A 16,642-nucleotide genomic window follows, 5' to 3' on the forward strand; every position below is an offset into this window, starting at 1 on the left:
CACCCAGCACTCTTCCCTGCCTATGCAGGGGGTCAGACTCGATGATCTCAAGCAAATCCCGGGACGTCTCAAGCAAATCCCGGGACGTCTCTCAAGCAAATCCCGGGACGTCATTCTCCCCCTGTACTCGGCCTTAGTGAGGCCGCAGCTGGAGTACTGTGTCCAGTTTTGGGCTCCACAATTCAAAAAGGATGTGGAGAAGCTTGAGAGAGTCCAGAGAAGAGCCACGCGCATGATCAGAGGTCAGGGAAGCAGACCCTACGATGACAGGCTGAGAGCCCTGGGGCTCTTTAGCCTGAAAAAGCGCAGGCTCAGGGGTGATCTGATGGCCACCTACAAGTTTATCAGGGGTGACCACCAGCATCTGGGGGAACGTTTGTTCACCAGAGCGCCCCAAGGGATGACGAGGTTGAATGGTCACAAACTACTTCAAGATCGTTTCAGGCTGGACATAAGGAAGAATTTCTTTACTGTCCGAGCCCCCAAGGTCTGGAACAGCCTGCCACCCGAGGTGGTTCAAGCGCCTTCATTGAACACCTTCAAGATGAAACTGGATGCTTATGTTGCTGGGATCCTATGACCCCAGCTGACTTCCTGCCCTTTGGGCAGGGGGCTGGACTCGATGATCTTCCGAGGTCCCTTCCAGCCCTGATGTCTATGAAATCTATGAAATCTATGAAATACCTAAATGCAAACAGCCTGACTCTTGTTCAAAGGTGCCTTGTATAGGGCTCCAGGGAGTCACCGGTCTTGCAGACTCTCTCAAGCGTTCTTAGTGGGTTAGGTGAGACCAGTCACGTCCAGATGGTCTGCATGCATGCTGTCAGAACACTGTCTGTGATGCTGCACCTTTAACAACCTCGTCGTTACAAGAAAAAGACCGCAGGCTCCTGTTCTTACTAACAAAAGCGCGTCCAGGTTTATTGTCCACAAACAAGCCTAGATGCCAGCATCTGTGGTCAGCTGGTGCATAATGCTAACTAGGTTATTTGCCGTCATGGTATAGGTGAGACAACCCCTAAGCCCAATGTAATGTATTAAGGGGCACTCAAAACAACATGTTTACAGCATGCACATCCTAGACCTCACCAATTACTGAAAAAAAACCCTTTAGGTGATACCATCCATGTCCTGTTTCTCACCAATTAGTGCATTCTTCCCATCAGACAGGGACACCTGTCTGCCAGGTCACTCAAACCTTTGTTTTTGTGTCCTGTACCAGTCTCTATTCAGTATCAGTTGTCCTTGCAAGGTGCCTATAAGGACTAGCAAGCTACTTGCAAGCCATACATGGACTCCCTAGATCCATTCCAGTAAGACCTACTTCAGTCCATGCTGTTACGAGGGCCTCTGTGTGATTTGTACGTGCACTGATCAATGCTTGTATTAATGTGTACTTCAGCGAGGCCTATACCTGGGAAAGCGTAAAGCTACAGGCCCCAAGCTCAGGGCCAAACTCTCTCAGAATTCATCTCCTGCATGCTGTTTGTCTGTGTGTAGGTAAACACCTACACGTGATTCACAAGATAAACCCAAAAATTTCAAAAAGGAGTCCATAGTGTCAAAAACATTCAGACCTGTTGAGGTCTTACTGAGTTCTTTGCAACAGGCAAATTGCTCTATTATTTTTCACCGTCCAAAAACAAGTGAAAGCTAAGAGCTGGTATTTTTATTTTGTTGGGTGTCTTAGTGGGTGTTTGACTTTAAAAAGGCTGAAAACCATATAGACCTTGGCCGGGTCCAGATGGGAGTGCCCACGTGGTATGTGGCACCACTCAAGCAGCTACCCGAGTTACACCTTGATGTGGATTGGTATCTTTCCCTCTGCTGGCTGCTGTAAATGGATGCATAACCGGACCACATCCTCATCATCCTTTGTAACTGAACCACGTAACATCAGACCTGCTTGCCCCAGACAAGGAGGACTGTACACTTGGTTGTGCCACGTGGAAGCAGGTGCCCTCTGTATCGGCACACACCTAATAAGCCACGGACTCAGATTCTCATTCAGGCAACCAGAAGCCTCAAAGCTGCTGTCAGGTTATGCTTGAAGATATCTCCCTGTGGAAATCTTGGGTCACTTTATCAAAGGGTGGATATCTGAGTCAGCTTCAGGGAGAGAAGATTTTCCATTGTCCTCTCTGCGGGCAGGAGGGCAGAGGGCATAAGTGGCCATTTCTGCACTTTGCTTACTTGGAAAACAAAGAGAGACGAGTCCTCCTGAGTTCCTGGCCATAGTCTTTTTGATTCAGTTCAAACTCGGAATGATCTAAACCTTTGTTTTACCTTGAGGATTGAAGTGAGCAGTATAGATTTGTTTTCCCTCAGTGTACTAGCTGACCTGGAACAATTATGTTGCCTTTGAAAGGCTCTGGCAAAATAATATGGATTCCCATAATCCCTTCCAGTCTCTCCTCTCTCTTTCCTATTTATTACCGTTTCCCCTTAGAACTAAGCCATTTTAAAGCAATACAAGGCATGAAATCAGATCCGTCTTACCACTAATGTAAGGAAAAGGAGTCACGCAATCAATTGCTTATCATTTTCTTCCAGCCTACTGGCTTAGGTGTGAGCCCAGGGTTGGAAGAGAACATCATTCCCAGAACGTCAACTGGGCCTAGTATCTGCACCACTTCAAAATGTGGAAAATGCTTACCTAGTAGCGCACAGTTTCCTGCACACAGTGCACCCCACTGAACATAGCTGTACAGTACTGTCCATTGGTAGACTGTTGCAGATGGCTTCACACAGGGATGCTTTATTGTAGCAGACAACAGTGCTCAGCAATTCAGTTCTGTTCTTGGCTACAAGTTTATGCATGTTTTAAATTAGACTAGGCAGGACTTATAGAGACTGGACATCCTGTGACAGCCATAACAGCTGCAGTGCAAATGATTTTACATTCCCTTTAATCACTTCCTGGAGATGGTGAGGCACTAACCCTAACCCTGTATTATTAAAATCTCCAAGCTTATAATATAAAAACACCTTTTTTTACCTTAACAGTCCCTTTAGGATACCTGCAGATACCCTATCCGTAATGATTGCAAGGTGGAAATCTGCATGTTGAGTTTGCTTCAGTACTTTCTGAGCATGGCTGCATCCAATCACTTAATGGCACTTCATCACATATGCTGATAACAAGGGAACTGTTTTTCTTTTTTCCCATTGGGCCATGGAGACATTAAATACCACTTTTGTTTCCTGGAAGAGTACATGATTGCCACTCTCATCACACAGTGACCTAAGAAGCATCTCTCAGTCTCTCTCCCCTGTTCATCTAGCAATAGAAACAAATGCCTAGAGAAAATGAGGGTAACCCCAGACTCTGGAGAAGTTCAACCTCCTATCAGAAACCCCAAGAAGAAAAGGCCCAGACCTTGTACTGCATCAGAACACTGACCTGCCTAAATGCTCCTAAACTGGGCTGATTGCTCCTTATCCATGGTCCAGCATCATTGAATTGGAGAAAAATAGGGCTGGAAGAGACCTCAAGAGATCATTTAATACAGTTCCCTGTTTAAGACAGAATCACTCCTAACTAAACTATCCCAGTCAAGTGTTTGTCTAATCTGCTTTTAAAAGCAATTCTGCAATGCCTCTGGGTAATCTGTTCCAATGCTTAATTACTCTCATAACTAAAGTTTTTCCCAATACCCAACCTACATTTCACTTGTTGCAGTCTGAAACCATTACTCTCTGCCCTGTCCCCTGCAGCCACAGAAAGCAGTTTATCACCATCCTCTTTGTAACCACCCTTCAGGTAGTTGGGGACTGATTTCAAATCTGCTTCCCATCTCCCCCGATCTTGTCTTCTCCAGACTAAATAATCCCAAACTTAATAACCTGTCTTTAAGGTGCCACCTTGCCCAACCTTCCACATATCTTAACTGCCTTTCTAACTTTGTAAGTCATGTTTCCCCAACCTCTGAAAATTTTTGTTGCTCTCTGTTGGACTGTTTTTAATTTGTTCACATATTTTCTTGAAGCTTGGTACCCAAAACTGGACATAGTAAAGCCTCACCAGTGATGAACAGAGTAGAAGAATCACTTTTTTGACTTGCAGGTAACACTCTTGTTAATGCATCCCAGCATGCTGTTTGCTCTTTTGTAAGAAAAGCACACTACCGGCTCAAATTCAGCTTAGGGTCAGCCTCATGGAAGCTGTTTTGTCACCTGTGGGACAGACATTTCCCTGATAATTCGACAATCCATGTTGGTATCTGTGTGGTCAGCTTTTAACTGATGAGATGTTTCTCAAGAATCTCCCTTGCCCTTTTTTAACTATGTCCATACAGAGTCATTGGGAAAAGAGCTGCCCACACCTTCAGCCAGATGAAAATGAGTGAAACTTCAGTGCTGCCATGTTGTTTTATGCTATCAGATAGATGACCTGGCCCAGGGCCACATCTGTAACTATCTCTGTAATATCAGGCAACCTCTTAGGCCAGCGAACATGACTATGAGATTAGTGACTGATTACATTGCCTGGTTCACTGAAATGAAAATTAAATCTCAAGAGGCAAATGTGTATGGCTGCTTCTCAATTACAACAGTGAGCAGTGACTTTACAAAAAAACAATCCAGGGATCTTCCTGCAGATAGGATTCTTTGTATTTGTTGGCACAAGCTTTCTGCACCAAAGCACTTTTGATACACCTTGACATGGTGCAACAGCTGCTGTTCCAAACCCATGGGGCTTTGAAAATAGCTTTTCCCTCCTCTATATATTTTAAGATAGCAGTGAAATAGAATGCTACACAGAATTTTTCCCCTTGAGATTTTACCAGACTCCTCACTGAAGCAGCTAGAGGGTGATAGGGAATTTGACCCCAAATCTTCAGACTAGGAGCATGAACAATCCCAGGGACTCAAATTCAGCTGAATTCCTAATTACAAACATTGCCAATTTATAAAGTTCAGTGGTACAGCACCTCCAAAATCCATCTGGACTCTATCATTCAAATAGTTTTCCATAGTTCTAACATGAAAGTTCAGAACATTTACCAGGTATAAATCAACAAAGCTTTGTGGACTGTACTGGAATAATGCCAATTTGCACCATACATTTCAATGAAGTGACACCAATTTACATCAGATGAGAATTTGGTCCAAAGTTTAGAATAGAATTTGAATGCATGGGACCAGATGTTAAAATTGCTTACACTTCTATAAATCTCCAACCTCCACTGGAGATATAAATAATGTAATTAGTGGGGATGTAAACCAGTGTAATTTGGGAGTAGAATCTGGCCTTTGGTGGTAGTTTTCTTTGGTAACCATTAAATGAGAGTTGTATCTGCTTACTCTGAATTAGGTTTCTATGGAATACCAAACCATTGCAAACTACACTTTGTGTGCTTATGAAAAGGCAAAGCCAGTGATGATTTTGTGCCCTCCCCCCCAGATTCACAGCTGGATCATGCAAAAAACAGTATCTGTTAATGCCATGGATTAAGCACAAAAGGAGTGTAATTTACATTAATTCTGTTATGTGGGAACCAAATTGTATAGAGCAGAGCTCCACCGATTTAAATCAGCTGAAGATCTGACCACAACTGGTTCAGGCTGTTGCTCAAAAGAAAAAGAAAAGCAGAATTAATCTACAACTGAAATCTGGTTTGGGGACAATTTATGACTGATATGTAACCTCATCACTGCTGAAGTTGGCCCAGAAAGTCCAGTCCCTGCCCCTCCTCATACAATAATTTTATAGGCTTTCAACTCTGTTTATGTCAATGTAGCTACTCCTGATTCAACCCAGTGTTTGAGTGAGTGAAGAGTCATGTTCATGGGATTTGGAGGGAGAGTTCCGCCTTTGGCTCTGATGAGCTTTAGTAGATTTGGTGAGAGAAAACCTGGAGTTTCCACCCTATTTCATCCTCTAACACTCTGCTTAGACACATGTTTTCCATTAACACCATTGATTTGCTCAGTGAAAAAAACACACTTTTATAAAGACCCTGATTCAGCAAGGTATTTAATGTGCTTTAAAATAATATAAATGGGACTCGCACATATGCCTAAATGTTTTGCTGTAGATTTCTGCCTATGTGTCTACAGGCTAGATCCAGATTGATCCAACAAGCATATAAACAGGACTATGACAGACTTGAGGTGTGCACTTTCTAAAGTGCAATCCAGAATGGCTCTGCTCCTACAGCCACAAAATTCACTTAGTCTTTCATTGCAGAATACAAAGTTCCCAAGGCATCTAGGCTAAGTACAGACAGTCAAAAAGCCAGAGGCTGAATCGATTCAATCTTTGCAGACCAGTCTAAACTGCTTAAACTGAACTGAGAAGCTAGTAAACAGACAGAAGCAAGCGGCCCAGTGCTGTTAGCTGTTTTCTCTCCAACTAAAAACAGACCTCTGCTTTCTCCCAGAATGAAGCCTTTTCTCCTGGGATTCTAGGCTAAAAGCAGATCACCAGTTAAGTGCGGTGTTGGTTGGTCTAGGATGCATCAAAACAGATGGCCAAAGTGTTTATACAGAAGGTTTAAATGACAATTAACTCAAATTAGTTGAGTTAATTGTTCTGATTGAGGCAAAGTGTTTATTCCAATAATTCACAAATATTTAATGTGGGACAGTGGGCTTGTCCTTCTGTAATGTCTGGGCTTCACTGGGATGCAGCGTCTGTTTTTAGCTCTACTGACTTACAAGCCCATTGTTCCACTTGAAGTATCTGTGAAATACCTGAGAAGTACTGAGATAACACTTTTCCATCAAGACAATGTTGTGGGGGCTGCTAATTGGTGTTAATTGCCATTCCAAGTCAGTATGTAAAAGACTGCCCCAGGCCTGTTTTGATGCTAAAGCCTAGACCCAGGATAAATTCATTTGTTTTTAGCTTGTTATTCTTCCTCCCAGGGGTCCCTTGGGGCTGAAGTGACAACAGCTTCACTTATCAGTCTTCCCTAGGTTTGACTAATATGTAACACTATACTAGTACACATGTCCCCTCTGTCAGGTTTGCAAAGGGTCGACCAATTAGTTGTATAAAGCAGGGAAGAGGGATTATTTTGCAGTAGTAACAGTTATAACAGGCTTCTGAAAAGAGGAATAATGATGTTGTTTGTCCAAAAAAATGCCGTAGCGATCAAAGCTGTTAAAAGTTTAGAATCCATCTGTTTAGAGGTCACCATCACCAAGGCGCTTTCACAAGAGGTTTTAAAATGGCAATAGAATAACATTTTTTAAGCAGTCAGTTTCATGCAGAGTTTTAGGAAGGATGACCCAAGAATTTCTTTCCTGTCCTGCCACAGTACAGCCTGGGAAAGGATTTGCAGTAAGTAAGATATCATGAACAATTATTTTGGTGTGTTGTTACGTTGGTAAAAAGTGGTGTTAGGGTGAATTTGTCATGCCTTCCATATGGAAGCAACGTGCAGTCGTTAAGGAATCAATCTGAAGTAGACATTAGAAGGGCTCCTGCACTGGTAAAGCTCTAGAAGATGTGATCTTTATATTTCTAAAATTAATAATGATTGTTTGTTGGCCTGGTAAATGCTAATGACTAGTCTGCAGAGCATACAATGACTAATTCTCACTATCCAGTTTAGGACTGGGTTGTGGCTGTGGACTCTTGTGATTTTATACTAATGGCCATTTAATAAAAATAATAAATTAATAATAATAATAGAAGCACTTCTGCTCTCTGCATAAATAACAAGATCTTTGTGTGTGATATCTTTTATTAGATTGATTGCCTGGTTTGGATAAAGTTATACAAACTTTCAAATGCAAGGCATTCTGCAGCAGGTCTGAGCTGATGAAGAATGCCATGTATTTGAAAGCTTGTCTGGCTTTGTCCCAACCGTGCAGTTGGTCCAGTAAAAGATACCACCCACAAAGATTCTTGCCTCTCGCTTAATTCCTGGACTATCACGGCTACAACATCACACCAATGCTTGTTAAATATTGAAGTAATGACTAATTCATTAGGGGAATTACTGTTTTTTAACAGGACAGCACTTCAGTGACTCAGTGGAAATGATGCAAAAATTGTGTTATTCAGTAACCAGCTCACAGCCTCATTTGTTCAGTGCTTTTAAGTAGCGTACCAGGGTCTTGCAAAAAAAGTAGCAGGCTTCTTGTGCTAGCTGGATGGTAAAGTACATAGCTGCAACACTTATTGCCATGTTACCCCTAGTTCCACTACTCACACTTCAATTAAATTTATATATGTTTTGTAAAGTCAAACACTCTGGACATATCTATGTATACATTAATGCACTATTGTTACAGCACATTAAGTTTAGTATCTGTAATAACAATAACTAAACATGCAGTAGTGCCAGTGCACTGTCTTTTAGTGATGCTAATGTGCAGTAGACTAATTCTATTGCATATTAGTGTGGTTTTTGCTGTGACGTGCTAATGCACATTAGAATTGGTCTACTGTGCATTTAGCATCTTGTGTAGATATGCCCACTGGTAAAAAAATATTCTGGAATAAGGAGCATGTCCTATATAGTGCTATATCATTTAGGAACCAGTTACTACACAGGTCTGATATAAAATGTATGGGTCATATCAGTCAATTTGTTGTAAAGTAGCAATCCCCAAGATTTCTGCCTGGAAACTGATGAGATGGTTCCATAGGTCTAAAACACTGCTCAGGGGAATACTACATTTTTCAGTGTGTTCAGAGCAAGGGCAGTTGGCAAAAATAATTAGGACAAGCATGCAAAGTGTTATGCATGAGCCAGGTTCATTTGCAAAGGAATTAGAAAACTTCTCATACAGATACTATATATTTCTTAGGATATTTACAATTTTAGCTCTCCTCCTTTTTATCACAAGTCTTACCTTACGAATTAGTTTCTAAAAGAATCACACATTTCTGTACAATTCAATAATATGGTGTAATAATGTTAGAGAGTGAATCTAAAATTATTTAATGCTTAAATAAATTTGCACATTATTTGAATAGATACTTACAACTTTGTACCTGTCACTGGCTGAAAAGACTGATATTATATGAGATGAAAGATAAAAATAAAATGGAGAAAAATACTGAATCAGATAGTTAATCTCTTTTATATGTACTATAATACAATTATGCATAGGAGTTTCAAAACTGTTTACTTCCTTCGAACCTTAGTTTTTTACTATTTGAATACAATCTTAGCTCTCTTTCCTTACATTTATAAGGTTCCAATAAGCATACTATTGAGTCATCAGTTAAAACATCTCCTTCCTATTAAATAACAGTGGCATAGCCTCTTATAAGAGGAAAAGAATAGTAATTGAAAACATTGAGAATTATTAAAATTCCAAGGGTGACATTACTGTTGTTTTCATAAAAATTGTATTTTTTTCCCTTATAAGAGGTAAAGGCACCCAAAGTGTGAAATCAGTGAAAACTTAGTCACAGTTTTTATCCTTTTGAAAACTTCCATTGACTTCAAGGGGACCAGTATTTGCCCTGAAAAAGTTTAAACCAAAGGGAAAGACAGCTGAATTTTGGGCAGGGGGGAAATCAGAGTGTTGTTATAAAAACAGGCAAAACAGAACTTACCTTTAATGAAGGATACGAACAGAGATGCCCAGAGATACAAGCCAGAGTAAGCAAATCCCAAACACTTCTCAGTAAGCATTGTCAAGAGGGAAACAGTACCACTTCTAAGCAGAAGGCAAACCTGAACTAAGTCGTTGCAACAGTGCCAAATTAAAGATGGATTCAATGATTAAAAGTAATAATAAGCCATCCAAGCAATTTCTCACAAACAGAAAAAAGTACATTTGCCCAGGTATGTCCCTCTTGTCTCAGCAAGCCAAGTTATTTTAATCCTGGGTAAGGAAATCCAAGTGCACTCCAGTGGTTTGCTATTTTTTTTCTTCCCAGGCACCATGCACCTTTTCTCACGCAGAAATAAATGCCAGAAAGAGACAGCACCAGAGCTATGTGTGTTTGGGAAGGGGAGGGGGAGAAAATGGCCAGTGCTGCCTGGAAGATATTTTGTACATCCCCACTGTCTGTAACTAACTCGGAGACAGCATGTCTGCCTTGCTTCCTATAGTAATACTAGAGTGCCTCTAGAGCTGCTTTACAGGCAAGGCTAGCTTCTGTTCCCTTTACCTGCCAATGTGAGTTCTAGCAGGGAACTATAGCATGCCACTGTCTGTAATTAAATGCATCCTCCTCCTCTCATTATGTGGCAGCTGAGGTGCTAGCAACACAGAAGCTAGGATGCTGGAGACCTGAGGAGTCTCCCACTCTCTTAAATATGTACCTTTGCATGTCAATACAGTCCTCCAGTCAAATATCTGTCCTAAGAGGCTCCACCTCCAAGCCCCCCAGGCTAGCTTTCAGCCAGAAGATTTTGCATGCATGCCACACACACCCCAGAGACTGATCCCCTTCATCATTCTGCTTTTTTTTTTTTTTTACAACCATACACATTAAATCAAATACTAGGACCTGAATAAATTAAATGAAAGCCCCCTTTACTGGTGTCTTCTCTCTGCCCTGTCTTCCCCATCTCTTTCTTTTTCTTCAGAGATACAGTCAAGATATATTTTAACCCCCTAGGTTCACGTTCCTACATGCAGGCAGCACAGATGCTTCGCAAGCTCAGTGTTCTGTGCTGTGATCTCAGCAAAACACAGGGAAACCTTGTGTACCCTCCAGCCCTAGTCCAGCTGCTGTTTCTTTTCTGGCCAGGATTGGTACAATTAGTTTTTCATAGTCATCATCATTACTCGGTTCTCTTGGGCCACCTATTCCTATGAAATAACTTCTTGTGCTTCAGAGGTCAGTAACAGTGCAGGACTTCAGGTTGAAGTGGCTTCCATTTTCCTACAGATCCCCTTGCTTACCTGGGAGGCATTCGTGTCATCTCATGTTTAGTAAGTTTATTTCATCGTCTTCTTTTCTAATGACTTCCTAAAGAAACTCCTGCTGTCATCACGTGTCCCCAACCAGGAGGCACTGGTGCTCAGTGCTGCGACTCAGAGGAGAGCCTGGTTAGCTGTGGTGTGACTGGTTCACAGCCACAGTCCAGCTGGAGCACCAGAACACATTTCACAGTTTCCTTCAAGGCCCCTCAGAAATTCAACCTGACGTCAATCTGGAAGGCTTTCCTTGGTAATGGGATCCAGGGAAGATTAAGAGGCTCAGTTCAAATTCAAGATGAAGGGTGCTTACCCAAGTGATTGAAAGGCACTTTGGATCCTACTGTAACTTTTGTGCTTTACACAAAGCACTTAAAGTTACAGCATGATCAAAATTAAGAGATGTTTGGCATTTGATAGTGGGGGCTCAGAGCCTCCATGCACTGGCTGAAGCCAAGCGGGAGAAGGCACTGTTGCCTCTATGCACTGGCCAAGACCAGGAGCGTGATGACAGCAGCCCTGCCTGGCTGTAGTGTTAGGAGCTGGGGAGGGGGAATCTGAGCCCCTCTGCCTTGTTGGCCCGGGGCCAGGCCAGAATCCCCACCCCAGCTCCCGGCATCAGCGTGTTGCCAGGATTACCTTCCTCCACCCCCTCCCTTTCCCAGCTGCACAGGGAGGAGACTCTGTGGCAACTTCAGGGGCATGGGACTGGGCTGTCTGCATGAGCACCCATCCAGCCTTGCAAAGGCACATGGGATGCGAGCAGAATCACCCAAAATTAACCCTCACAGGGAACCTATACACAATTCCCTTAAGGTGCTCTGTCCTGGAGTGCCTTCAACTAATAGCTGATTAAATGAGGGTTATTTTTTCATGCAATCAACCATTTTAAAAATTCTCTGCAGCTGTGAACATTTATGTTATGGCTGTAGAGCTCCTTCAGGGGCCTTATCACATGAAAAATATAACTTCTGTAAGTGCCTTAAGTCCAGGAAGATGGGGCCTTCTGTCATACCCTGGCTAAAAACAAAGTGAGAGTCCCATTGAATAACCAGCTTTTAGTCAACCAAATAACCAGCTATTAGTCAGCTGCCAAAGCAATGCTGTCACTAGAGGTCTGATGTAGTCCATAGATGTGCAAAGGGGAAGAGCAAGGGTGGGCATCCTTTCTCTGGAAATGGCATTGGTAAGACCACTAGTGGAAAGCTGTGTTTAATCCTACTCTCTGTGCTTAGTGCCTACATTGAGGAGTGGCATTGGTGAGAGAGAACATATGGCCCAGAAAGCCCTGTGGTCCAGCCATCTCTGTCTGGTAGCTTGTCATTTGGGGGGCACTGTTGCTTGGACATAACTTAGATGAACCCTGAAGCCTCTTTATATTACACCAAGGGCCAAATGACTCCCTGGTTGGTCACGGCATCTGTGAATTGCAGTGAGTTCAGTAGCAGCTTTTCCATCCTTGCTGGGCAGAGCAGAACACTGAAGCCCCCTAGTGTGCGCTGAGAACCTGTTCTTACAATTCAAGGCAGGCAAATAGTAAAGCATTGTAAAAGGTCTCCTTACAAAGCCCAGCTCCAGCCTGGATAAAGCATTAGGTGATAAAAGGACACCTCTTCATGTGATAGTCTGTTACAGGAAGATGTTGCTAATAGAGTTGGTCTCTCCCATAACCTTGCAAAGTCAGACATATCAGACCTTGCTTTTCCTATTTAATATTTTTAATGGCTACTATTGTAACTGCAGTACATGAGAAAAGAAGTGCTGCAGAGAGAGAGAGCAGCTGCTTTTGATAGTGTTCTGGGACTTCAGACCACTCCTACAGTCATCATAATTAAAGATTGTTGTTCTCATTTTCTAGAGAGAGATTCTGGCAATTAAATCTACTTAGAGAATAATTACTTTTTTCTTTTATGAAATGATTAGGGTTTGGGGGTTTTTTTGGTTGCTGTTATTGTTTCTAAACTGTGAAGTGGAGTAAAAGCATTCCGGAAAGTTACCGCATCTAGCTACAGTATTCTTTTACTCAGACCATTGACCAGAGGGTTCTGATAATAAGCAAATCTCCAACTATCTGCATCTCTTAATCAAGGCATCAAAATGATATCCTACAAAAAAAGACAGCAAGGAAGGAGACTGAGCTAACCACCTCCCCCAAACTTATTGGCATGTCTCATGCCCCTGGTCCATGAGTCCAAGAATAAATAATGGAAGAGATTAGAGAGGGATCCCTTGGGGGCAGGTTGGGAGGAGGGATAGGAGAGACTGATATTAATTTGCTTTACAGAGGGCATGTCTACATGTGTAATTAATGTGCCTGAATTTTCTGCACAAAAAACTTCAGGTTAATTAAACTGTGGCCCCACATGCATCTGAACATGCACCCATCAAGGGGAAATTTTCTCCAATGGGAGCAGTTCAGTCTAGGGCTGCTCCTGTCCTGTTCTACTCCTCTGCATCAGCCAGGGAAAGCTCCATGCTAGGGGCACAGGGGCTGATCCCTATCTCCATGGGGCAGGGGAGAACTGTCCATACTGCCAGGTATATGTCTCCCAGCCATGTGAAGATCAAGGCCTCTCCCCACCCCCTGTGGCCTCCTGCTGCCTAGGCTGGCTGGGAGCAATTTGATCCTGGTCACCATCTACAAGTACACTTTGGCACATTATTTTAACGCACCAATTTCTAGTATCTGTATCTACTAGAAAATGGTGCATTATACTAATCTACTGCATAGTAATTGCTGTGCACATGTAGACAGTGACACTTTACTGTGCATTAGATTAGTCTAATGCACAGTAACGCATCTCCTGTAGATGTACCCAGAAGCACCAAAAGAGTCCAACAGAGATCAGGGCCCCCATTCTGCTAGGGGCTGTACATACACTTAGTAAAATATAATCCCCACTTCAAAGAAGTTACAGGTAAGCTACACAAGGCAGTGATACTAGTTTTCCCCATCCCTTTTTCTAGCTCTGTTTTATAAATGAGGAACAGAGGCACAGAGGGGACTAAGTGATTTGTTCAATCATTTTCAATGGTTTCACAGGAAGTTTAGGCTATGTTTATGATCCTATTTCTCCCCTATGATACTACAATAGTTTGTAAACCTATCAGAACACCTAGTGAGGATATCTTATCACAAGTGGAGGATACAGTTAAAAGATGGTTCAGGTTCCATCTCCATAGCAAGGCTTTATCTTTGCCAGGATCTATCAGGTGATAAGCAGAACTGCTGGCATGGCTACTTTGTACTGCAAGCATGCCTTCTAGCTATAACAAACCAGGGCATAGGCAGTTGTAGTAAGTCACCTGGGTGGTGAGCACAGGGTCAAGAAGCCAGGATCAGAGTCCAACGGCCAGAGGCAGGGTTGAAGAACCTGAGTCAGAAGGCAAGGCCAGGATTACAAAGTCAAAGCAGAAGCCAAAGTCAGGACTGGGGAGTCAGAGTCAGAAGTCAAGGCCAGAGGCATGAGTCAAAATCAGGTTTGAGCAAGGATTTCCACAGTGGTGACGCGTAGGGGGTGCATGGGGGTACACCCCCTGAGAGCACTGGTGCACCCCCTGACCAGCAGTGCTCCCCACTTAGGCAATGGGCAGGGCAGGCAGGCGGGAGCACTGGTTCCCCCCTTGTGGACGCTGGCCAAGGAATGGGAGTGCCGGATGTAGCACCACAGCCGCTTCCTGGTCAGTGAATTTTGCCGCAGGGGGACCCCCCTCCCCTCCCCCCAGTAGGTGAGATTGGTCGCTGTGGGGGCACATGCCCCCCCTGACTAAGGTGGCACCAGTTGCCCATGGATTTCCAAGTGGCTAGGAGCAAAGCACAGCAGTCTTTGCCCAGATGGATAAGGGTGAGTGTGGGCAGGGCCCTTTTCCTGTAGCCCTGGGGCTGACTCTGACTAATTCCTGATTATTTACAGCCAGGGTTTGGTGCTGAATCCTCCTCAGCTGGATCTAGGCTCATTGCACTGGCTTTGCAGACTTTGCACATATCTTTGTCATTCTGATGCTTTTTAAAGGTTATGTCTTGATGACACTGATAACATTTTTGGAGGTTTCCGAAATCGTCAAACCAGCACAATATGAGAGGGAGTTTTGAAGACCTACTTGTGGAGAATAGGTGGGAAGTGGAAGCCATGGCCTCCTCTACCCTGGAATAGGCCTGCCCATATAGCTATACTGGGAAACCCTCCCCACGCAGACAGAGCTTCAGCTGATAAGAGCCCTTTTACCTATATAGCTAACAGAGGTTCCCCATATGCAATAAGGGTACCTATACATGTACAGGAAGGCTGCTCTGATGTGCTATAATTACAGTGCATCAGAGCAGACTCGATTGATTGAGACTGCTGGAGCATGGTAATTACCATGCTCCAGCAGACTCCAGCATCACACATATCAGTGTCCCCATGCTGAAAAATGGCAGCAGGGGCACTATAACTAAAGCTCATTCAATGAGCTTTATTTAAAGTGCTCCCACTGCAATTTTTCAGTCCAGGGACACTGATACATGTGAAGTTCTGGGCGCTTTAATTAAAGTGGCTCTTGGAGCCTCTCTAATTAAAGCGCCCCCTTCCCCCCACCCCACTCCCGGAACATGTGTATAAACACCCTAAGACATTGTTGCAGAAGTGCTTCTATGCTGGCATATATGTATTTATGCTAAGGCTTTAGCCAGCACAGAAAAACATTTAAAAGTGATATCCTTCAACCTTCCTTGCTTCACCAGAAAAAGTTTCAAGCATAGACTTGGTCTGTTATGAAGGGGAAAAAATTGATTTATTTTTGTTTAGGGTGGGGGGTTTTTTAGTGCTGGTGCTGAATATTTGGAGGTTTAGGTGTGTGTGTTTCTGATGGGGAAAACCAATATTTGGGGCCCCTTGGCTTTGGTGTGTAGTAGTTCTCAATGTTTTAATTTACCATGATTTGCTGCCAATTTGTTCTAGTCTGAGACTTCAGATAGACACTGTAAATAATTGCACTAATTGGGGAAAAATATATGCAAGGAGTTTTAAAATGATGAAAAGTAATTGAAAGCATACCTGACATTAGAAAATGCCCTTGTGGGGTACTTGCAGCTCTCTGCCCAGCATATGTTATTTACCCTTCTCGATTCTTCCCCATAGCCTCCTTATTTGACTTGTCTGGTTATAGCCCTGCAAGCATTTTAAATTATTATTGCTTTGCAGTGTTGTAAAATTTGTCCTTAGATAGCTGAAAACAATAATAAAAATTCTTGCTTAAATAAAACAGTTGACAGTGGAGAATAGAATGAACAACAGACCTTTCTACCCTTGGGACAGAGAATCATAGAAAAGGCAGTCTGTTAGTCTACAAGAGACCTTCAGACAGGGTTTGAATTATACACCAACTCTTGGGGGCAGTCTGCTGCAGTGGCAGCTGGAAGCCAGAAGAAACTGCCACCACTGCCGCCTGTGCTGCTTAGAAAGGCACGGGGTCAGCCAAGGGCTCTTATCTCTTATGGGGGGCTCTCAGCTCCTATGGGGGGGGTTCAGCCTCCCCCATATTTCGAATCCTGCCTTCAGAGGTCATCTAGTCCAGCCTTATTCTTGAAGCAGGGTCATCCCTATCCACACCATCCCATACAAGTCCTCTTCTAATTTATTTCTAAAACCATGCAATCAACCCTGTTGCACAACTACAAGACATATTGGCACAAAACACCAACAACACCCTAACCTGCCATGGGTAAAACATAGGAATGAAGGCTGGCAGTATCTCTGCAAGGTTTATTAAAATGCACTTGAGAGATCTAAGCAAGAGGGCCATTCTCCCTGCTATAAAA

The 16,642-nt window shown here is 43.1% G+C and overlaps 1 protein-coding gene across 1 annotated transcript in view; it reads right to left on the reverse strand.

The window, feature by feature from the left end:
* Positions 1-9,605, reverse strand: part of LOC102371460 (neuronal acetylcholine receptor subunit alpha-7-like) — a 167,606-nt gene extending 158,001 nt beyond the window's left edge. The window contains exon 1 of the mRNA XM_006019677.2: positions 9,527-9,605. Coding sequence (XP_006019739.1) covers positions 9,527-9,605 — 79 coding nt within the window. The remainder of the gene's footprint in view (positions 1-9,526) is intronic.
* Between the last annotated feature and the right edge of the window lie 7,037 nt (positions 9,606-16,642).

Source organism: Alligator sinensis, unplaced genomic scaffold (genome assembly GCF_000455745.1).
Source record: "Alligator sinensis unplaced genomic scaffold, ASM45574v1 scaffold607_1, whole genome shotgun sequence".
NCBI classification, from domain to species: domain Eukaryota; kingdom Metazoa; phylum Chordata; order Crocodylia; family Alligatoridae; genus Alligator; species Alligator sinensis.